The sequence below is a fragment of the Mastigoproctus giganteus genome, chromosome 9 (assembly GCF_048544385.1).
Source record: "Mastigoproctus giganteus isolate SK-2022 chromosome 9, ASM4854438v1, whole genome shotgun sequence".
In the NCBI taxonomy this organism is placed as follows: domain Eukaryota; kingdom Metazoa; phylum Arthropoda; class Arachnida; order Uropygi; family Thelyphonidae; genus Mastigoproctus; species Mastigoproctus giganteus.
Window position 1 is genome coordinate 218,784,610 of NC_143583.1, and position 25,567 is coordinate 218,810,176.

Consider the following 25,567-nt stretch of genomic DNA (forward strand, 5'->3'; position numbering starts at 1 on the left):
CATCTGGGAACACAGCTGCAGCATCTGGGAACACAACAGCACTTTTCACTTCGAACCATCTCTGAAGACTGGCAAAAAGTTAGAATACTCAGATCACTGTGCTCAGAAGAGCTGCAGGTAGGTGGCAGATGGAGTACTATCCTTCCCCCAGTTGGTAAGAGAGAAATTGCAGGTGGGAATGAGCTTGCCAGGGTGGAAGGGATTGCCTAGGTAATGGGGCAATATTTGTCTACTGTGATGTCCAAATTTCTGAATAGACCTTGGATACGAATACCAAATGGGTGATTGGCCATCTCATGAGTGTTGTACAGATTTTCCCATCGTGGTTCAAAAACAATTGTCCACTTGGGATGGCCTGGCAGGGATTTAAGCTTGACAGCATATAGCAGACAGTTGGTTTCGGCAAAGGGACAAAGATGGTTCTTGGCTTCAACATAAAGATTTTGGACAGGAGATGTTTTAAAAACTCCAATAGCAATATGGATAGCGTGATGGTGAATGAGATCAAGCCACCGAATGATGCTTTTTCTGGCAAATGCATATACTTGAGACTGATAATCTAATTTTGATCGAACAAGTGCATGATACAGATGGCGTAAAGTGCATTGGTCTCCACCCCGAGAAGTAGAAGAGAGAGCACAAAAAAATTTCAACTCTTATACACTTGGTGTGTAGTTGGCGAATATGCCAGATTATTTGAGCAGAAAAAGATGGCATGGAAAAGTTAGAGAGCAATAGTACTGAAGTCTATAACATCTACAAATTAATCATTAATAATGCCACTGAAAAGGTTAGGCTGGCAAAGGCAGATTATAAGAAATCGTTGGGAAAGAGAGCAAAGAGCGGAGGGGGGGATAAGGAATTCTTCACATATATAAATGCAAAGAAGAGAAGGACAAACCAGATCGGACCCTTATGTAATGGACTTGGGATAGTATTAGATACCCCAGCTGAAGTTGCAGATGAAATCAACAGTTACTTTGCAACCATTTACATCAATGGGAAATTATGAGAAATTATTGAAGTCGAAAAAAATGTAATTAATAATATTGAAATTTAACATGTTTATTTAATGAAAAAACTTTTGAGCCTACAGGCCAGTAAGGCTCCTGAAGTTGATGGCATTTGCCCTATAATCTTAAGGAAGGCAGCAAGTGAGTATGTTGAACCATTGAGGCTAATTATAAGGGCATCACTGGACTCAGGAGCAATTCCATTGAATTGGAAAAGTGCCAATGTATCTCCAATACATAAGAGTGGTTTTAAAAGTAAAGTGGAAAATTATTGGTGGGTTAGCCTAACTTCAGTAGTAGGGAAATTCATGAAGACTATGATCAAGGGTTGAATTCAGGATCACTTACATAGAAATGGAATTCTGAAGGATACTCAGCATGGTTTTGTAAAGAGAAAATTATTAATTATTTTTTAAAAATTTTCTACTTATTATTAATTTGTTTTTATTCTTATTATTTTATTTTATTTTTTTTGTTATTTTTTATTATTATTTTTTTTATCATTTATTATTTTTTTTATTTTCTTTTTTATTTAAAAAAAAAATTTTTTTTTTTTTGCTTGTGCAGCATAAGCCATAGGTTTCCTTGCACCACGTGGCCATTACTAATACGACAGAGGAATGTCAACTTTTTATCGAATATGAGACACAAGAATTTTGTCTCCACTACTACAGGAATGGTGCTTTGTCCAAGTCTTAATTAAGCTTGCAGCAAAATGGATGCAAATGGTCTTTTCTGCAGAGTATCTGAAGCTATTTGCCGATCCCCAGGAGTTAGTCTATCAATGGCTTGTTGCAGCTGTCTCTCAGTAACCCTCATGTTGCACGACTAGGAAAATATACTGAAGCCATCAACATAAAGGGCACTATCTTGGAGAAAGTTGTTCTGTAATGGAGTACAATTTGATGGCAAAAAGCGTAACACTTAAAACAGATCCTTGTGGTATGCCCTTCTCTTGGAAAAAGGATTGTGAGAAGGTGGATCCTACTCTAACATGGAAGAGGCGATGGGTTAAAGAGTTTTTTATAAAAACAGGAAGGTGACCCGTTAGAATGAGTTTGGAAAGGTCTCTTAAAATACCAAATTTCCAAGTTGTGTCGTACACTTTCTCCATGTCAAAAAATATGGACACCAGGTGTTCTCTTTTTAGGAAAGCATCTTGAATAAATATTTCCAGTCTAATTAAGTGGTCCAAAGTGGACCTGTTCCATCAGAAACCACACTGAACGAGGAAAAGAAAGTCATTCGAATCCAAGTACTTTTATACAGTACTTGGATATTTTCTGTATTTATAAATGATATCGATGATGGTATATCAAGCTTAATGTCCAAGTTTGCCGACGATACGAAGGTTGGCAGGGTTGTGAAGGACACTACTGACACTATGCTACTGCAACAGGATCTGGAAAGGTTGAGCAGATGGGCTTCGAGGTGGCAAATGAAGTTGAACATTGACAAATGTAAAGTACTACATATGGGAAACAGCAACCCCAACTCTGTGGTACTACACTGACAGTGGTAGAGAATGAAAGGGACCTGGGGGTCGTTGTGCAGGCAGATATAAAGTTTTCTGAGCAGTGCAGATGGGCTGCAAGAGTAGCTCATGGTGTATTGTTGATGATATATAAGAATTTTTCTAGCAGGGATAAGGAGGTGATTATTCCATTGTATAAGGCAATGGTCAGACCACACCTAGAGTACTGTATACAGGTCTGGAGGACTCATTTCAAGAAGGATGTAGAAATGCTGGAACGAGTACAGAGAAGGGCAACAAGATTAGTGAATGGAACAAAGGGGTGCTCTTACGAAGAAAGGCTTAAGTTTTGCAAATTACAGTGTCTGGAGACTAGGCACCGGCGAGGTGATCTGATAGAGGTGTATAAAGCCTTGAATGGTTTGAGCATGCTCAATGCTGATGGGATTCTTCCTCTTGCTCAGAATAATCACCTGAGAGGGCATAAATTCAAATTGAGAAAAAACAGATGTAGGATAGACGTGAGGAAATTTGCCTTTAGCCAGCGGGTGGTTGGTTGGTGGAATAAACTTCCATCCCTTGTAGTGGAAGTTGATAGTCTAAATGGGTTTAAGGCTCAGCTGGACAGGTATTTCGAACGAACAGAGGGGTGAAGTGGAAGTGGCTATTTTTTATTTATTTATTATTATTTTTTTTTATTTATTTATTTATTTTTATTTTTTTTTTGGCTGATGCTGCATAAGCTTGCTTTCTTGTATCAAATGCCTCTACTAATGCTAATAGGGATATAAATATATATTATATATTAATATATACTTATCTGTATTAATATATACTTATCTGTAATATATACTGGAGTAATTATTATATGTTATACTCATAAGTATAACATATAATTACTTTCCCCCTCCCTGTTGATTTAATTTTTTATGTTAAATTTTTTGCTCTACAGTTTTGCCATGCTACTGGCATACGTATTAATTTGATTTTTATTTTTATATTAATTATCTGTTATGTACTGGGCATCATGTGGAGGATGTGCATTTTGCTGCCTCTAATGGTAGCTTTATATTTATTTATTTTCTTATTTCATTTTAATTTATTCTAACTTTTTAAAGCCATTATTCAAATATAAATTGGGTGAAAGTAGTGGATTTGACGTGCTAAAGCTGCGCCTATACCAGCATCTATATTTTATTTTCCTTTTTCTGTCTATATAAGCTGGTTAAGCTTACATTATGTCAGTGGTGTGGCTATGCTCTGGAGTGCTGGTCTATTGTATAGTTTATTTCTTGCTGCTTAAGGACCACTGCTATGCAAATCCTCTGCATTTGTGGATTGATTGGAGGATGAAGGGCTGGTTTAGTCCATCGATCGGTTTGCCTTTGGGACGATTTGTCTAGCAATTGAAATGCAGTGATTCCATGACCATTATTCCGTTGATATGGGGCATAATGGTCAGTCTAGTATTTTGTTACTTTGTTTTATTTTAGTAGTTTTAGTCCCGTTTTGGTGATATTTCTCGTCTCTCGGGACAGGTACCTTACTTGGGGGGGTGCCATTAAATTATTATATAATTGGCTTTATATATATTAAATTTAAAATTGATTTATTATTTACTGGATTTAATTGAACTTCTAAATTATTTGGAGACTTTCGGCTACAGTTTCAGTCTTGTTACCTTTACTTTTCCCCTCCCTGTTGATTTAATTTTTATGTTAAATTTTCGCTCTACAGTTTTGCAAAGCTACTGGCATATGTATTAATTTGATTTTTATTTTTATATTAATTATCTGTTATATATTAAGTATATATATTATATACACTGAGTTATGGCCACCTACCTAATACTCCATAGATCCTCCTTTTACCCTCAGTACAGCAGCTATCCAATGTTACATTGATTTAACAAGATGTCGGAAGGTTTTGGGAGGTATAGCCAACAAAGCTGTGTGTAATGCAGTCAGCAATGCAGGTATGGAGGTGATTGGTGTATCCAGACACCTGATATGCCTTTCCATCATTGTGTTCCACAAGTGCTCTATGGGATTGACATGGGGGGGGGGGGGGGGTTGGAGGCCAATCAATATGCTGGACGTCAAAACTGTGTTCATCAAACCATTCCTGCACAACAAGTGTCTGATGGCTTGGCGCATTGTCATCTTGGAAGACACCATCACCATTCGGCAAAAAGCCTCATGTTGTTGATGCCAAATCTGTTACACAACCATTTATGCTGAGGAGTAAATAACGTGACTCATCTGACCAGCACACCTTCCAGTCTTCTAACATCCAACTTGCATACTCTTTGCACCAGGCAAGTCTTTTACCCCTCCCCCCATGAACCTTAGTTAGGAGGCCAATCAATATGCTGGACGTCAAAACTGTGTTCATCAAACCATTCCTGCACAACAAGTGTCTGATGGCTTGGCGCATTGTCATCTTGGAAGACACCATCACCATTCGGCAAAAAGCCTCATGTTGTTGATGCCAAATCTGTTACACAACCATTTATGCTGAGGAGTAAATAACGTGACTCATCTGACCAGCACACCTTCCAGTCTTCTAACATCCAACTTGCATACTCTTTGCACCAGGCAAGTCTTTTACCCCTCCCCCCATGAACCTTAGTTAGGAGAGAATGCCATAGCAGTTGTCTGCTGGTATAGCCCATACATACATGTGTGCGATGCATGGTCATGTCAGATATTGTTCTGGGTTGGCCCATGTTGTGTTGGGTAGTCAATTCTTCAACAGTGCTGCGCCTGTTTGCCTGTATGAGTCGTCGGACCCGGCGCTCACTTATAACATCAACCTTTCGCTGACCTTTGCAGTTTTGCCATCACCTCATTGTTTCATCATTTTGATGCCAGTCCTGGTATGCTTTAACTACGTTGGCTCTCAAACACCCCACCAGTTCAGCCTTTTGGGAAATCGAGGAACCAGCTCATCAAGCACCCACAATCTGTCTTTTATCAAAGTCCAATAAATCCTTCCTTTTATAGATCACGCTTGGAATTTTACTACCGATTGAACCACTGATACCTTATCTATGCTAAATAGGTCAATTAACTCTGCGCTCTCATACCTTCAGTTTTCATAGGGGTGGTCATAATTCAGTGATCGCTCAGTGTATATATATATATATATATATATATATATATATATATATATATTATAAGTAAGTATACATGTTTTATGTTATGTTTGGTGCATTTCTAAATGTATGTTGTATCTTTCTTGCTGAGGAAGGGGATCATCACCCTGAAACCTACTTGTCGTATTAAATCTTATTCAATTTATTTTAGTTACTGCTTCCACTGGCTCTGCTGTATTCTCTTCTCCTAAACCATGGAAACCAGAGCCACAGGCCCATTCTCTTATATATATATATATACAGGGTGATTCACTACCAGTGCGACAAACTTGCAGGAGGTGTAGGGGGCACAAAGAAGAATCGGAATCACATAGCATTGCAGGGTCCGAAATGCCTTCATCATGTGGTAGAGGATGTGAACGGGAGGTCGCGTGAACAGCGCTCCCGCTGGAAGTTAGCATTTGCAAACCGTTCCTGTTGAAGAAACCAAGTAGCAAAAGTCCTCTGGAGTAGATAACCCGCAGGCTCCAATGATTGGATGCATTGCAGATGGTATGAATTCATTTGGTTTGTTGACAGTATCCTCCATACAGTAGATTGGGAAATACCCAATCGTTGGCCTATCGCTCGAGTACTCTTACTTGGATTGCCTTCTGCAAGACGTAGGACATTCTCCTCATTGTCTGGAATCCTCGTCGTTCGCTCTTGATTCATGGTACCTCTCGTGAAACAACCAGTCTCACGTAACCTTCTGTGCACACGTGCGAAAATCGTATGATGAGGAGCACACCTGCGCGGGAAACGTTTCTGGTACAAATGCAGAGCGGCGTGCCCGTTACAGTCTGCAGCTCCATATGTGAGGTGCATGTCGGCCAGTTCAACGTTTGAATACTCGTCCATCCTACTGCCTCGGAAACCGGTTCGCAAATGCTCACTTCGAGTGGGATCGCTGTTCACGCGACCTCCCGTTCACCGTCCTCTACCGCATGACGAAGGCATTTCGGACTCTGCAATGCTATGTGATTCCGATTCATCTTTGTGCCCCCTACACCTCCTGCAAGTTTGTCGCACTGGTAGTGAATCACCCTGTATATATATGCAGGGTGTCTCAAAAATATTGGTACAAACGTTTAAGGGAGGTAGGTAACATCTAAAGGAATGTGAATCGCATAGAAACCCATAACTGGAAACATCACCGAAGTTGGTAGACGGTGCTGTTCATCAGTTCGCGAGAGGGAAAATTTCTGGTTTACTCAATCAAGCAGTAGTCGTCGCACGAAGAGCATGCATCAATATACGAACTGTGAGCTGGCAGACATGCACTAGTGTATAGATTAGCAGAGGGCAATGGACGAGCCGCTCAACGAATTTATGGAGAACGCTTCCAAGACAGACATGTACCGGACCACTGTTTGTTTGCACGTGTGCATCAAAATTTGTGCGATTATGGGTCATTTAGAGGTAACAGGAGTAGTGCAGGAAGGCCACGTTTGACGTGGACTCCCGCCATGGAAGGAAGTGTGTTGCCATCTAGAATAATCCTACTACCAGCACACTTGCCGTTGCCTCTGCCTTAGGAGTGTCTCGTTGCAGTGTACAGCATGTCTGGCACGATGATTCCTTACACCCCTTTCATCTCCAAAGGGTTCAGTTACTGCTCCCCAAAGATCATCCTGCACGTATGGCTTTTGCACAGTGGTTTCTCCAAGAAAGTATTCAAGACTTGAATTTTCCAGCCTATGTTTTGTTCACAGATGACGCTTATTTCACTCAGGAAGGCTTATTCAATCAGCACAATGCTCATGTGTGGGCTCATACGACAACTCATACGGTGCATCCCCATGCAGCACAACATCGCTTCGCAATAAATGCGTGGGCAGGTATGGTCGGTGACTGCTTAGTCGGCCCATACCTGTTACCATCCCGCTGAACTCCGCTAAATATCGGATCTTTCTTGAACAAGTTCTACCAGAGTTACTTGACATTCCAGCAAATGTGAGATGGAATATTTGGTTTTTAACATGACGGGGGCGCCTGGCCATTATGGAAGGTGTGTTCGTGACCATTTTAACAGGCATTTTGGACGTCGATGGATTGGCCATGGTGGACCCTTTGCTCACCTGATTTATCCAGCCTTGATTTCTTTCTGTCGGGGGACCTCAAATCTATCGTGTATGAATCGCCTGTGGAGATGGAAATGGATCTCGTGGCGAGACTCGTCTGCGCTGATGTTACTGTCAAAGAAACTCCAGGTGGTGTGTTCGACCGTGTCCGTCAATCCATGCTGCGTCTGTGTCACGCATGCATCGCGTCTCATGGTGTAACCTTCGAGCATCTGTTGTAACATCATGAAATGTTTCCCTCTCGTACACAATTGTTAATATTATGTCAAATAAATGTTTGCCACTAACTGCTGTGTTGCATCATTTCTACTTCTTGTGCCTTTGCTATTACATTCCCGTGACGTTTCCGGTTATGGGTTCCTATGCGATTCACATTCCTTTAGATATTACCTACCTCCTCTAAACGATTGCACCAATATTTTAGAGACACCACGTGTGTATATATATATATATATATATATATATATATATATATATATATATATAGGGTAATTTTATCACACTACCAGTGTGATAAACTTGCAGGAGGTGTAGGGGGCACAAAGACGAATCGGAATCACATAGCATTGCAGGGTCCAAAATGCCTTTGTCATGCGGTAGAGGATGTTGAACTGGACTTCGCGTGAACACGATCCCGCTCGAAATCAGCATTTGCGAACTGGTTCCCGAGGCAGTAGGATTGATGATAATTCAAACATTGAACTGGCCGACATGCACCTTGCGTATGGACTGCAGACTGTAACGGACGCGCCACTCTGCACTTGTACCAGGAACGTTTCCGCACAGGCGTGCTCCTCATCATACGATTTTCGCACGTGTGCACAGAAGGTTACGTGAGACTGGTTGTTTCACGAGAGGTACCATGAATCGAGAGCGAAAGACGAGGATGTCAGACAATGAGGAGAATGTCCTACGTCTTGCAGAAGGCAATCCGAGTACGAGTACACGAGCGATAGGCCAACGATGGGGTATTTCCCAATCCACTGTATGGAGGATACTGTCAACAAACCAAATGAATTCGTACCATCTGCAATGCGTCCAATCATTGGAGCCTGCAGATTATCCACTCCAGAGGACTTTTGCTACTTGGTTTCTTCAACAGAAACGGTTTGCAAATGCTGACTTGCAGCGGGATCGCTGTTCACGCGACCTCCCGTTCAATGTCCTCTACCGCATGACGAAGGCATTTCGGACCCTGCAATGCTATGTGATTCTGATTCGTTTTTGTGCCCCCTACACCTTCTGCAAGTTTGTCGCACTGGTAGTGAATCACCCTGTATATTAAATGTAAACCTTTAAAAGTAATTTTTTTAAAAAAGTTACATTGGATGAAAAAGGTATTCAGTTGATGAAATAGTTTCAGTTAATGAAAGATTAATCAGTCAAATATGACAGATGCACCTAAAAGCAGCATTAAAGGATGCAAGAGTATATATAAGTCTGTATTAATATACTGAATAAAGTATACAAGTGACACCTCACAATGAATTTAGTGTTCTATGTGATATTACAGTAATCACTATTTCTATCGTTGATGTTACTCAGAGTTGCTGCTCAGAGTGCCTTTTTTGGTTTTTGTTAAGATGTAAGAATCATTTTTGGTTTCAGTTAAGATGTCCCCAGAAGGAAGCCTCTTAATTGATTTAGGGGAACCTGCTAACCCCTCTAAACCCTTCTGTACAAAGAACACAGCCACATTTTCCCCACATGTTTTTTGCTTTTAGAATGGATGAAACAAAAATCTTAGGATAGGCCCTGATGGTATTTCAGTTTTTGTCCCTTTGCTGCATTAGCATTATTATTATTATTATTAGCCATATGGTGCATGGAAGCCTAAGGCTTATGTTGCACCAGCCAAAAAAAAAAAAAAAAATTCCTGCATTACCCTGAGAGAGATAGAGAAGTAGAAGGGAATCATCAAGAAAGCAAGAAAGAGAATAATGATGATATCCAGCTTAGGACCCTGGGTTTGCCAAGCCCATACTCACCAGATGTGAGCCCCTGGGGTCTGTTTCATCATTTGTATTTTCAAATAGGGATCATGTTATTTGTTATTTGGTTTTTAGGAGCATTAGCAACTAAGGCCATATTGCTCCGGGAATATGCGGTGGCCATTCCCTGACCTTTCTGCATCCTCCGTATTTGGTGGTCACAGGCTGGAACCCTAGTCTAATCAAGAAGCGTCAAATGTGCTACACACTGCTGCTGCTCCTGCCCACCTGGCTACGGAGGCATATAGGGATCATGTTTATCATGATTCATGTTTTTTATTTTGGTTAAGAGCTTGGGAGGCTGTCCTAAAGCTCTCCTAGGGCAACATTTTTCATATAGCTTTCTCACTTGTAGGGTGTATTATCAGGTAACAAGGGTGTTGGACTTGATTCAGTTTTCTGTCTTTTTGCTGAAGTGACATTAGCGGAGTTGAATTCTAATTTTTCAAGCAGGGACCAAGTTAAGGACCCAGAAGAAATAACTTTATCAGGATTTATGGGTTTTTTTGTTTCTGTTCAGTACCTGGGCTCCCCACACATCACAGGGTCCAAATGTGATGCCCACTACCCAGCAAGCAATAAATGCGACACCAGGGTTACCTAGACCTATAAGGTTTGTTCGTGTCAGACGGCACCTGGGATTTCTCCCATCTCTGCGCCCCAGACCTATACTGCTGCCCCTGTCCCTTGGACCACGAAGGTAGAGTGTGGCATTAACACAGTTCAACTGTGTTAATTTAACTGTGTTAGATTAACTTAGAACCTTCACTGTGGGCATTAGATCCCCTCACCATGTACAGGTGCCCAAGTCGAGAGGAAACAGATCTACAAATCATTGAGAGAATGAGTGAAACAATGAACACTTGCCATCTGAGGCCATTATAATAAGTCTCTAAATACAGCATGCAAAGAAAGCCAGCAATAACTTTTTTATTTTTGTAAATACTAGAAGGGAGGGGATGAATCATAGTGACCCACTAGGTTTGAATGATTTAACTGTTGTTGATCCTGCTCAGGTGACTGACACACTGAATAGGTATTTTGCATCTAAATTCACTATGAGGTATTTTTTAGGATTAGAGATGCCAGAAGCATGTCAAATTTTAAAAGAGAGCTGAATGATTTTGTGATAACTGAGAGTAAAGTGGAAGAGAAATTGTTGAAGCTAAAAGTAAAAAAAAGCACCTGGTGTAGATGGATGTATACAATTATATTACAGGAGGCAACAAAGGAGTTAAGCAAACCTATGGATATAATTTTGAGAGCATCCTTGGAATCAGAGAAGATCTTCTGGACTGGAGAAGTGAAAATGTATCCCCAATTCACAAAGGGGGACCAAAGGATGGCATGAGTAATTCCTGTAACACCTGTTAAGCTTGACTTCTGTTCCAGGGAAAATAATGGTTTGTTATTTGTTTTGTTATTTGGTTTTTTTAGGAGCATTAGCAACTAAGGCTATATTGCTCCGTGATATGCGGTGGTCATTCCCTGACCTTTCCGCATCCTCTGTATTTGGTGGTGACGGGCTCGAACCCCGGTCTAATCAAGAAGCGACTGCTGCTCCTTCCCACCTGGCTACGGAGGCACCCGGGGAAAATAATGGAGTCACTGGTTTAGGAAGTAATGGAGGATCATCTGGACCAGAATGCAGTTATACCGTAGTATATGGCTAATTATAATAATAATAGTAATTATAATAATAACTGCATTCCTGTTTATTGTTTATGGTGGCTAACTATGCTAAATGCATTTGTTCAAAGCTTTATAATTTAACATTATTATTGAGGGATAAAGATGCTGTAAATCGAAATAAATACTGGAGCTGATACAGGAAGTTGAGATCTATTTGATGGTATACTTTTTTGTGTTGAATAGGGTAAATTTTAGTCAGTAAGATTGATATTTTGATTTAACAGTTGGAGAATTCTTTACCCAGTAAAGTTTAACAGCTGCCTATGCAATAATAAGTAATAGCACAGGGAGATGTACTGGATTTTTGAATACAAGTGATTTAAAATTGATGTTTATGTTAACTTAATATCTCTTATTGGGGGTCAAGTTTCTAATTAACACCAATAGGTTTTTAACTGAAAGCTGCTAAGGGATGATTAAATATTATTTTTTGAAGTTTTCTAATAATATGTATTGAGATTCGTTAGAAACGATGACTGTTACATTTGAACAGATGATTAAGAGGGAAGAAAGTACTAGTGCCCCCTACACTGATGACAATTTTGTTGAAAAAAATTATTAATATAAATTTAATTTAATAACTTGTTTTTAGGGTACATCACTACCTTGCACAGCTAGATATTTTCTTCACTCAGACCACTATTACATACATATTATGATGTGGGAGATGTCCCTATTTATAGCTAAGGGCTGTTCAGACCTTATGTGAAAACAACATCTTCCTGGGTTTCTTAAACCCCCACTACAATACAGTATAACTTAGGATAATTGTACACAGGTGCCTTTTGAGTGGGAAAAGAAAACTTATATATATATATATATATATATATATATATATATGAAATTGTGCCTTAGTGTATTTTCTTATGTAATGACTCTGATACTACTTGCACTAAGAGATTACTGGAATCTAACTTATTACTGAGTATATCTACACTTACAATGGCTTCACAGAATTTACAGAGGTCAGATATGGTTGCTGGTTGGGGGATGATCAGTGGACATGGAGAGCAATAGTGATATGGTGTTATCTCAATTGGATGCTTGGATTATGAGTGGAGTTGAGACCTGGGATTGGCTTGGAAGAAGGCACTTCAGATTGTCAGGTTGGTGGGAATATTACTATGCCCCTAAATTGTTTGAGAATCAACAATTCCAGGCAAATGTGGTGATGTTGCTACATAGATGGTGTTTGGAAGAAGAGGAGTTAAAAGAAAAAGCCAAAAAGAAAAAACTAGATTATAAATGAAAGGAAGAGTTGAAGATAAAAAATTCAACAGGGAATTTGGTGGGTCAGTAGGACACGGAGTTGGACTGTCATACCAGCAGATGAGAATGTACAGATCCCAGACAAAGATTGGGAGGATGTCCCTAGGGTTTCCCTTGAGGACAGTCCTTTATCTACCATGGGCAGGCTCAATGAAATCTCAAAACTGTGTACTACCGACTACACAGGAAAAGTTGAGTGAGGATCAGGAGGGTACTGTAGGATCAGCTGAAACTTCCATGAGTACAATGCTTAAGGATATGAGAAACGCCAGAAGCATAACCATAAAACAGATGTACAAATCAAAATATTTACAAGCCTTTGAGAGGATAAGAAGAAATGTTGAACAAGACTTAGCACTGATTGCACATGGGCAATTCTCAATCTGTTATTGTACAGGGTACAACAACTTCAAATGGAAATCCAGCAGAAGATGAAACCGCAAATTCTGAGCCGGACTTTGAGCTGTTATTTTGGTTTTTAGGAGCATCAGCAATTAAGGCCATATTGCTCCAGGGATATGTGATGATCATTCCCTGACCTTTCTGCATCCTCCATATTTGGTGGTCACAGACTCGAACCCTGGTCTAATCAAGAAGCATGTGCTATGCACTGCTGCTCCTGCCCACCTGGCTACAGAGGCACCGGGACTTTGAGCTGGAAAATACTAAAAGAGACTCGTTGCATAGTCACAACAAATTAAGCACACCAGACAGTTCTGGTAACGTCTATCTAAGCACAGTCACTGAGTTCACAGGTTTTGCTTAGGAAGAGCACAGCACACGGAACTACCTGTTTGATTAGGACAGTGGGATAAGAAGAACAGCAATACATGAGATCAAATAGAGGTGGAAAGAATTCAAAAATGCAGAATTGGATTAGGAATTCGAAATTGAAAGAAAGTTTCATGTCTAGAATGGATAGTTGAAACCTATTAAGGTAAGGTGCATGACTTAGAGACTATCCAAATGAAGGATGGTTAAGATAAACAGTGTTTCAAATCAAAAGAAGATTGTTTAGTGAGGCTGTGAAGACAGGAATAGACCGCCTGGATGCAGAAAAGAGAATTACAGTATTGTGGAGAACAGGTTATGATGCAGATAACCATGCTGTTGTGATTCAGGCAAAGGCAAATTCACATCTGAAGAGTAGTAAAGATATTCAGACTGTGGTGGGGTGAGCTATGAAAGAAACGTTGAAAGTGGTGTGAGTGAAATGAGCCAGACAGATGTCGGATAATAGTCTAGTACTGGAGATGGAAAATGTAAATGATATCAAAGAGCTCACGATGAATGTAAGAATCCAGTGATTGGGAGTCACATTCTCTACACCGAAATCTCCTGGCCCGAAGATAATCTAAGATGTGGGCATAGAGGTTAATAAAGAAAAGCTATTTAAAGAATTATATGAGCCAAATTTCAACTATGTGAAAATCAGCAGAGTGGAAGTGGAAAATGAGGTCTTGCTGAGATTTGACAGTCTAAAACAAAGACAGGTTGGAATTGGATTTTAGAGGTGTCTGGACAAGTGTTCCATTACTTGTTGAACCAGGGCAGAATATATGTTGGCATGATGTCGTATAGCCTAAATATCTTCCATTTGGTCACTTCCATCTATCACTGCCAATTATTCGATCATACTGCTAAAACCTGTCGATGACAAGAGCCTATCTACAGTTATCCAGTAGTAGGTCATAGTTATCATAGTTGCTTGTAATGATAACAAACCATTTTGTTTAAACTGTATGTCAAAAGGTGGGAAGGTGAATCATACTGTAAAGAATAAAAAATGCCTGGAATATCAACGAGCGCATAAACTAATGATTGAAAGAATAAATCTGACACTGTCTTATGTTCGCATTGCAGATTAATGTAAATTTTTAAATATAAATGAGACTACAATGTTGAATATAATTTTCCATGAGAGGAACTATGGGGATTACTGTTCTATTAGAATAAGTAACAACATGGAGCGAGGGTTGTTGGGGGTTTCAGGGACGGATGGCAGTCATCGAGAAATAGGTGGGTATATGGGCTGTGTTAGGGAAACTAGGAATAGGAATAGGAGCATGTATACCAATGCTAGATTGTTTGTTATTTGGTTTTTAGGAGCATAGCAACTAAGGCCATATTGCACTGAGATATGCGGTGGTCATTCGCTGACCTTTCCGCATCCTCCGTATTTGGTGGTGACGGGCTCGAACCCCGGTCTAATCAAGAAGCGTGCACTGCTGCTCCTTCCCACCTGGCTACAGAGGCACCCTATACCAATTCTAGAAGTATAGCAAATAAATTTGATGAATTTGAAGTGTTGGTCAAGACATCAGGCGGATATTGTTGGGATAGCAGAGATGTGGTGTCACACAGATATAAGGAATGCAGAACTGGAATTTGGGGAGTACAATGTGTACAGAAAGGATAGACAGGATAGAAAGGGAGGAGGTGTTATGCTGTTAATTAAGAAAAACATAAAATCAAAAGAAATGCACCCAATTGATATAGATGAACAGTGCACTGTTGAGTCATATTCAGTCTGGTGTGACATAAGAACTGCGAAAGCAAAAATAAGTGTAGGAGTGTGTTACAGGTCTAATGACTCGAATGAGAACAATGAACAACTGTACAGAGAAATAGAGTGGGCTAGTAAATCAGAATGTCTTATAATGGGGGATTTTAACTTCCCAGATATTGACTGGAACTTGTGGGTTGGTCACTTACACACTAGTAAGACTTTTGTGGATTTATTGGATGATTGTTTTCTGCAGCAGCAGCAGCATGTTCGAGAGGCAACCAGAGAGAGTAATACTCTTGATCTGGTTATCAGCAGTGATCATTCGTGTATTAAGAATTTGCAGATAAAGGAACCACTAGGTGGCAGTGATCACAGTGTACTGATGTGGGATTTACTTAAAGATTTAATTACCATCAGGGGTAAAGGAAAGGGTTTTTGCTTCCGTAAAGGTGAGTACAGTGGTCTCAGAAAGTTTTTAAATTCTGTACAGTGGGATCAACTGAAGCTGTTACCAACAGTAAATTCTAAGTGGGAAGCATTCAGGCGCCTCCGTAGCCAGGTGGGAAGGAGCAACAGTGCATAGCACACGCTTCTTGATTAGACCGGGGTTCGAGCCCGTCGCCACCAAATATGGAGGATGCGGAAAGGTCAGGGAATGACCACCGCATATCCCGGAGCAATATGGCCTTAGTTGCTAATGCTCCTAAAAACCAAACAACAAACAAACAACTAGTGGGAAGCATTCAAGGAATTAATCGTGGATGCTACTAAAAGTTTCATACCTATTAAGAAATACTGTTCAAGGTTTAGGCCTAAATGGTTATCAAATGAACTAATGAGACTCGTAACAGAGAAGAAAAATGCATGGGATGCATATAATTTATCAAGCGACTCAGAAGCCTATGGCAGATATAAGCTAGTCTGTAATCAGGTCACAAAGGAGGTTAGGCAGGCGAAGGCAGATTACAAGAAATCCTTGGCAAAAGATGCTAAGAAAAACAGCAAGGATTTCTTTACTTGTATAAACTCTAAAAGGAAGTGGATGAATCTGATTGGTCCACTTGGCATCGATGGTTCGACTGTTGATGATCCTGCTCAGATAGCAAACAAACTGAATGAGTATTTTGCATCTACATTCACACATGAGGAATTATTAAGGTTTGAAAATGGCAGAAGGTTATCATATTGTAGCAGGGTGCTTAATGATTTTGTAATAACTGAGAGCAAAGTGGAGGAGAAATTGTTGAAGTCACTTCTCAACGTGGACTAATGTTATTAGTGGAATTCCTCAGGGTTCAGTGTTGGGTCCATTGTTGTTTTCTGAAGTTATAAATTATACTGATGATAGTATATCAAGCTTAATGTCCAAGTTTGCAGACGATACAAAGGTTGGCAGGGTTGTTAAGACACTACTGATGCTATGCTGCTGCAACAGGATCTGGAAAGGTTGAGCAGATGGGCTGAGAGGTGGCAAATGAAGTTTAACATTGACAAATGTTACTACATATAGGAAACAGTAACCCCAGAGCAACATATCAACTCTGTTGTACTACACTGACAGTGGTAGAGAATGAAAAGGACCTGGGGGTAATTGTGCAGGCAGATATGAAGTTCTCTGACAGCGCAGACGAGCTGCAAGAGTAGCTCATGGTGTCTTGTCAATGATATACAGGCCTTTTTCTAGCAGGGATAGGGAGGTGATTATTCCCCTGTATAAGGCAATGGTCAGGTCACACCTTGAGTACTGTATACAGGTCTAGAGGTCTCATTTCAAGAAGGATGTAGAGCTGCTGGAACAAGTACAGAGATGGGCAACAAGATTAGTGAATGGAACAAAGGCTTAAGTTTTGCAAATTACAGAGTCTGGAGACTAGGCTCCGGCGAGGTGATCTGATAGAGGTGTATAAGGCCTTGAATGGTTTGAGCATGTCCAATGCCGATGGGATTCTTCCTCTTGCTCAGAATAATCCCTTGAGAGGGCATAAATGCAAATTGAGGAAAGACAGATGTAGGATAGATATGTGGAAAATGGCCTTTAGCCAGCGGGTAATTGGTTGGTGGAACAGACTTCCATCCCTTGTTGTGGAAGTTGATAGCCTAAATAAATTTAAGGCTCAGCTGGACAGGTATTTCGAATGAACGGAGGGGTGAAATGGGAGTGGTGCGTTTTGTTTTGTTTTTTTTTTGGCTGATGCTGAATAAGCTTGCTTTCTTGCATCATATGCCTCTACTAATGTGCTAATACTAATATCCTGATACATTAATGTTGAGATAAATTCTTTGATAGAGGGTATTATCAAAGTTTCTCCAATATTATGGCTTTTACCACTTTTTTGCATTTAATTGTGATATACGATAAGCTGCAGTTGATCCATTTTCGTTCTTTGCATGTTGTTTCTTAGACTTAAATGATGCAGTTATTGTTGAACGATTTTGAAATATTTTATACATTTCTTGAAAATATTCAATGGGCTTATCTTTATTTTTTGAATGCTTTGTAGCATTCAAAAGATAAAGTTGATTGCGTAGCATTCAAAAGTTGATTGCGAGATGTTCTCACAATCAACTTGGCTTCAATGCTTCATTAGATAATGTCTTGTGGCCCAGTAAGCACACTGGAAGCTGTTTTTTTTGTAACAGATTGGATGAACCCCATCTTCAGATACTCTGGTAAATAGCCATGAGCATATTTCTTTTTTGAGACATGGGTTCACAATTTGTTCCAAGCCATGGATGCGTGCTTACTACTCTCACAAATCTAACCATGTACTGCCCCCCCCCCCACCACCACTAAAGAGGTACAGCTCGAAGACTGAGTGATGGCCGGTGGTAAGCCCCGCCCTTGTTATGCGCACTAAACTCGTGTCTTGGGCTATGGAGCTCATTCGTTGCTCCCTCGTCCACGAGTATACTTCGAGAAGTATCCGGAGAATTATTATCTATATTCAAAGTTTAGAGATGGAATTCAAAAGTAAATTGCAAAAGCATATTTTAAAAAGTCAAACTTGCAAAGTTGTTAGCAATGTATTGAATATATGGAGGAAAAACAAAATTTGGAACAATGGACAAAAATCCCCCACTGCCCACCATGAAAGTTTGAATCACCCACTAGTGGGTGGTAGGGGGCAGGTTGACGACCACTGGTTTAGGAGTAAGCAGAGGATGCACAGTAACATTCCGATTAACTTACCCTTATATAACATCATCATCATTGACATGTGGAGGAAGGAGAAAAGTTATTATCATCTAAGCATCTCCTTGTGGTGCTAGATATTGTTATGGTCTGGACTGGGCAGCTTCTTACGCTGTTCACTTCAGCATCTCTTTGTGGTGCTAGGTGCAGTTCTTGCCACTACTGGACAGCTCTTTGTGCTGTTCAGTTCTGGACTGCCAAAATGTGTGGATTGACTGCAGTTCTTATCTTTGTGAGAGTGAACTGGATGGACTTCAAACATTGTTGTATACTATGAATGGCTGTACCTCATTTTTCTGCACGATAGCGTAAATTGTACTTGTAATATTGTATGTATGATATTGTAATATACAGATGGCATTCCAGAATTTGAGGAATGACTGGTATAATTAAAAAATAATAATAAAAAAAAAAAGAAAAGTCAAAGTATGGATTTATTAAGAGGCGACCATGTCTGACCAACCTGATAGGATACTGTGGAACAGTAACACACGAACTGGAGGCAAAAAATAATTTTGATATCATATACTTGTATTTTAGAAAAGCTATTAATGATGTGCACATAAGACTGCTATATAAATTGGAGTAGTGTGGCATTAAGGGCAAGTTACTGCCCTTAATCACAGAAATCAGGGTAAATTGGGTCAATGGGCTGAGAAATGGCAGTTGAAGTTTAACACTGACAAATGCATGGTACTATACATGGGTAGCAGTACCTTGCATTTGTAAGTAACTTATCAACTGTGTGGTACTGCACTCAGAGTAGTGGAGAATGAAAAGGTCCTGCAGGTAACTGGTCAGATATCAGGGTAGTGGAGAATGAAAAGGTCCTGCAGGCAACTGGTAAGATATCAGGGTAGTGGAGAATGAAAAAGTCCTGGGGGTAATTGGGCAGACAGATATAAAGTTCTCTGAGAAGTACAGACAGGCTGCCAAAACAGTACATGGGATTTTGTTAACGATATGCAAGAATTTTTTCATAATGGATAAGGAGGTGATTATCCCATTCTATAAGGCAAGGTTAGGCCACATCTTGGGTACCTGCATACAGGTCTGGAGGCCTCATTTTAGGAATGACATAGATCTGTAGACATGTAAAGAGAAATGCAAAGAAGAGCAAAAATAATAGTAAGGGAACAAAAGTATATAGAGGCCTGGATGCTTCATTTTGGGGAGGACATGGATCTGTTGGAGTGGGTGCAAAGTAGAGCAAGATTGGTGAGGGGGAGTGAAAGGGTCTTACCAGGAGAGGCTTCAGTTTTGCCAGGTGCAGCATCTGGAGCTAGGCACTAGTACAAAGATCTAATTGAGGTGTTTAAAGCCTTGAATGGATTGAATAAGCACAATTCTGATGAAATCCTTCCTCTAATTCAGCCTATACATATAAGTGAGCATAAATTCAAATTGAGTAAGAATGGCTGCAGGTTGGGCATGCAGAAATTTGTCTTCCACTTGAGAGTAATTGAATGGTGGAACAAACTGCCATCTGGTGTAGAGGCAGGTAATTTGAATAAATTCAGGGAAGAACTAGATAAAATGTTACACGACGAGGACAGATGAAATGGGAAGTGTCAGCTTTTTTCATTTTCTTATTTTTGATTGATGCTGTATAAGCTTTTGCTCCCCTCACCAATCTTGCTCTTCTTTTCAAATGGATACTTTTACCAGGAGAGGCCTCAGTTCTGCAAACTTCAGCACCTGGAGACTAGTGCACTGTGAGGAGATCTGATTGAGGTGTATAAGTCATTGAATGTATTGAGTAAGTTCAGTGATGAAGGAATCATACCACTTGCTCAGAGACCTCATACATGAAGGGGCATAAATTCGAACTGAGGAAGGATGGTTGCAGGGTAACGTGAAGATATTTGCCTTAAGGCAGCAGGTAGTCATTTGCCAGAACAAACTCCCATCTGGAGCAGTAGTAGTGGGTAGTTTGGATAAATGTAAAGAACTAGACAAAAGTGTTAGAAGGGATGGACAAAGTGTTGGCATTTTTTTATATATATATTTTTTTAAATAAATGCAACTAGTTTTGGATCAAATCTGGCCACATCTTGTTGCTGGAGAGGCCTTCATCCTGCAGCAGATTGAAAATGGCTGATGATGATTGGATCAAAGGCAATGTTCATAGTTTAGGCATAATATTAGATTGTTCTTGACTGTCAGGGTAACATTATACTTGGTGTAATGCAAGGTTTCCTCTTAACTAAGGAGATAATAATGTATATAATAGTAGTAGTAATGGCAAATGATGCAAGAAAGCAAGCATATATAGCAGTCAAAAAAAAAAAAAAAAAAAAAAAATCAGTTCACTCATCCATATCCTGTCCAACAATCAACCACCAGCTGGCTGAAGACAAACTTCCGCACATCTATCCTGCAACCATCCTTCCTCAACTTGAATTTATTCCCCTTCATGTGTCTAGTCTCAGCAAGTGGAAGAATGCCATTAAAATTCAGCTTACTCAATCCATTCAAGGCTTTAAAGACCTCAATCAGATCTATCCTGCAGGTGCAGTGCCTAGTCTCAAGACACCACAATTTGCAGAAGTGAAGCCTTCCTACGCAAGAGCACCCTTTTGTTCCCTTCTGTGCACCAGTTCCAGCAGGTCTACATCCTTCCTAAAGTGAGCTTTCCAGACCTGTATACAGTATTCAAGATGAAGTCTAACTATGGCCTTATACAAAGGGATAATCATTTCCTTATCCCTGCTAGCAAGGTTTCTGTATATATTGACAAAACCCTGTGAGCTGTCCTGGCAGCATGTCTGGAATTCACTGCTCAGAGAATTTCATGTCTGACTGCACAATTACTCCCAGGTCTTTTTCATTCTGCACTACCCCAAGCATAGTACCATACAGTTGATAAGTTACTCAGGGATTACTGCTACCCATGTGCAGTACTTGCATTTGTCAATGTTAAACTTCAACTGCCTATCGACCAAATTTTCCTAGATCTTGTTGCAGCAGCTCACCCTGATGACTTTTGTTAATCAATCTGCCAACTTTTGTGCCATCTGCAAACTTAAATATTAAATCTCATATGCCAGATGTCTTATTCTTATTGTGTATATGTCAGATATCTTATTCTTATTATGTATATGTCAGATGTCTTAATCTTGCTAAGATTATTCTTCTCATCTTTTTGGTCTCAGGCTTGTGTTCCATGGTTAGAGTATTGGTTTAATATATAGTTCAGTAGTTTGTTATTTTCCCCTTGGTTTTCCAAGTTTGTTGCTGTTTTAGGCTGTTTTCTTTCTTACTGCCTTTCTGTAATCCTCATATGATACTAGGTGGTTGTTTCCAATAAGTATAATGACTTGGCTGCTTAATCTGTCAATTCATTACCACTGTAATATATCTACACTATCTGATGGAATTAATCATCTGTTATTTCATTTAATTTTAAAAAAAATTCAGATTATCAGTAATATTTGCGATAATGTTTAAAACAAAATCCCAGAATACATTTCAAAGTATTACCTGTCAGTAGCTATTTTTCGGACTTTTTCCCATTGCCTTTTCATTGCATCCAATTTCTTTTGAAGCAAAATACTTTCAGGTTTGCGGGTCATCTTATTCAACATTTCCATTCCTTTACTTAAGACTATGTGAACTTCGTGTTCTTTGTTCAAAATTTCCTTATAAATAGGCTGTAAAAATTAACAAAGTCTTTTTAAGTTACATAAAAAAATATTCAGAATTGTACTTATCATATAACACCACTTTTATTAAAAATTAAGAAATAAAATACTTAGCAATCAACACTGAAGCATTTGTGAACTGGTATTTCATGTTCATGTATCAAAAACTTGACCTTATGTAGCCCCTTAGGCCAATGCCCATATGCTACTATGTACCTCTGCTGATTTTACAGTGCCTTTTATTGGTTAGCAATTTTACAACAACAGTCAATCTTTGACCATTAACAGAACATAAAATGTTTTAGAATGACCTTTAGCCTCGAGTGGGAATGGTGTCTCTGTCCCCCACCACGAGTTACCGTCCCCACCACAAGGAAGTAGGTTGCCTATCTAACAAAACCAGTCTGACACCCAGTCAGACAACTTAAAAACAAATCTAAATCTATTTTCATTTTCATTTAAGTGACTTAATTAAAGAAGACATTCTCCTCTTTAGAGTTCATACAACTCGTATGAAGAGTTTTCCACATCAGAGCCACACCAAGCCCAGGACCACCAGCCCACGACCCATTATCTGGCATTCAGATTAACAGAACATCTGCAGGCACTGGCAGATGTTCTGGCGGAGCCAAACCATTGCAAACTTACAGCAGAGGCCACCCAACTAATCACCAAAATCAGTCCTCCTTTTCAAGATATCGACTGCTAGCGCATAATCTGAGCAGATTTTATCAACAGCTTTGTGAGCCGACGGTGACTTCCTCTGCCAGCAGTTCGCACACTGTTGTCTCATTTTTCATAATACAGTTCCTGTACGCATGGCTCCCATCCAGCACAATGCTTGGCCATATGGCAGAAAGACGTATATCTATAACACTGAGTCAGGGTCAGCAAATCCCGAACCCGATGAGAGCTCCAATCAACATAAATTCTTGAGTGATTTATAAGTATTTTCCTAACACTGCTGGATACCTCCAGGACACAGTTAATACCAGAACTTCTTGCTTTATTTTTTGACAGCACTGTAATCTCAGAAGAAACTTGATTTCTTGTTAATCCACCATCAGCCAAGTTCCTTCTGCATAGTTATTGTAGAAAACGTTCGTTAGTGACTTCTGTGCTTACATTAAACACCACAAGCCAGGGATTTTATTGGAGGGTCCTTTCTACTTCCAGTCTACTGTGCTCTTGTATTTGAGCACAGTCCCTTATTTTCTTAATATCATTCTCAGTTGAGGCCTCAACAGCCACATGCCGATTTCAAATTGGATGGACAGCAATAACTCTTACTGTCAGCAGAACCAGAGCGATTCCATCCACCAGTACTGCTTTTACCTGGTCATTATTCTGGTATCTCTCAGTCCTAGACTTCAGGATTATAGACTTTATCTTGACTTTTTCTTGTTCTGGAGGCTGAACTACATCAGAATAAGTCCTTATAGGTGAGATTTGCTCATCTAACAGCACTTCCAGCTTCACTTTTAGTGGAATGTTTTCAGCCATAATCTTCTGAACCACTTGTGTCATCTTATTCCAATAAGACATGCAATGTTTAACATCATACACGGGGTCACATTATGCAGAGTCAAGACACATACCTGCAGTTTTTCTTGGTAATTATTCAGTTCTGTAAATACGGTCATGTCTAGATCACTATTGTCTTTTTGCACACCAAGGCGAGGCTCAGGACTTGCCTTGCACCTATTTGCTTTGTTGGTAAAACACAGACTTCTTCTTTGGATGATTCCTCCTCTTCTGAGGTTTCCTGTACTTCTACAGGAGGTTGAGGAATCTTCCTCCTTGTTTGAGGCATAATAATTTTGTTAGTAATAGACAGAATTCGAAATCACAGCAAAGAACTATCAGATTCAAAACTGCTAACTGGTAGTATTAGAATAGGCTTAACGATGCAAGGAAGCTTTTGCTGTACTATAATATAAGAAAAGGCACAATTTGGCCCAGGAAGTGCTCATGCCATTCAGAACTCATATCACCACCACCACGATGCAAAGAAGCTAAGCTTAGGTAGAATCATTCTTCTTCTTCTTGGATTTCTCTGTTGTATCAACAGTTATCCTCAACCTAACTTTTTTTTTTTATATAATTTAATTTTGTTACTCTACTCTTTACTGTCCTCTCGGTCTCCATTCTTCAATTTCCTCTTTTCCATAGCTGCCCTCACTCCTTCCATCCATGTGCTTCTCAGTCTTCCTCTCCTTTTCCTTCTAGGCAGTGTCCATTCCAATCCTTTTTTAGGTAATCTCTCTTCCCCCATTCTCATAACATGTCCACACCATTCTAATCTTTTTTTGTTCTATTTTGTTGATGATGTTTATTTGAGCGTCCATTGCTTTCCTTATGTCTTCATTCCTAACTCTTTCTACTTTAGATATTCAGGCTGATCTCCAAAAACTCATCTTGACAGCTGACAATTTCTTCCTATGAATCAATCTTAACAAAAATAAAATAAATAACTGTATATGATACATGTCTACAATAGTGATTATTATATTATGTACAACTATTTGATGGCTGAGAAAATAATAATGTTTATTTTATCCAGATTTTTATCCAACCCTTTTTTTTTAAATTATCACAAAACTCCTTTTTTCTACAACAGTTAGGATCATAATTAAATGAAAATTTCCTTATGTGAAGTTAAACTTGCAGTCATCATTTCTTAACTTAAATATTTTTTGATTGCGCATGGAAGTGCAAATGAAGGCATAGATAACTAAGCAGTTTTCTGTTTGAGAGATAGCTTTATAATGGAAATTGACAATAAAATACCATTGTAATTTATTATTTAATTTAATTTATTTATTAAGCCAGAATTACATAATTTATTAAGCTGGAATAAATTATGTAATTTATCATCCTGAAATTTATTACCCCAATCATCCTGAAAATAATAAAAAAAAAAAAGATTGTGGTGCCTTTTTTAATTCTGAAAAAAAATTATACAGTTTTCTGAATTCTGATTGGAATTATACCAATGCTTGACCTTTAATGGGTTGGAACACCATTATCAGTGAAATATAATTTTTTTTTTTTTTTTTTCCTTATTTTCAATAAAACTAAACTTTTATTAAATCTGCTAAGAAAAAACATTATAAGCTTAATATTTGCACAATACTATTATTAATTTTCATTTTCAATTTTATAAAATCAATAAATACACAGAGATAAGAGTATTATGCTTGTGCCTGTATTTTCACTTAGAATTCTGATGGCTGACAAAATGGTATAGTATGATAAAATATGGAATAGCATAAAATGGTAAAATGGTAGCATGATATAGCATAATAAAGTTGTGTTCTTCAACCATAAAAACAGTCATTATTTTTGAGAGAGAGAAAAAAAAGTTTATTACTTGTGATCATTTAGTTTTGATTCTGACAAAAATGATTAATTTTCGGAACTGGCAGAAAAGAATACTAATCATTAACCCTCACCTTGTTCATGTTTATTTTTGGCTTTAATTTTTTTCTTTTTTTGTAATGGTATCTCTCTCTCTCTCTCTCTCTTTCTCTCTCTCTCTCTCTCACACACACTTTTTTAT

The 25,567-nt window shown here is 39.1% G+C and overlaps 1 protein-coding gene across 1 annotated transcript in view; it reads right to left on the reverse strand.

Annotated features, from left to right (window-relative positions):
* The window catches only part of shot (dystonin-like protein short stop), a 1,739,701-nt gene that overhangs the window by 808,473 nt on the left and 905,661 nt on the right, over positions 1–25,567 (reverse strand). Inside the window, exon 44 of the mRNA XM_090380932.1 lies at positions 21,845–22,014. Within this exon, the coding sequence (XP_090237058.1) occupies positions 21,845–22,014 (170 nt within the window). The remainder of the gene's footprint in view (positions 1–21,844; positions 22,015–25,567) is intronic.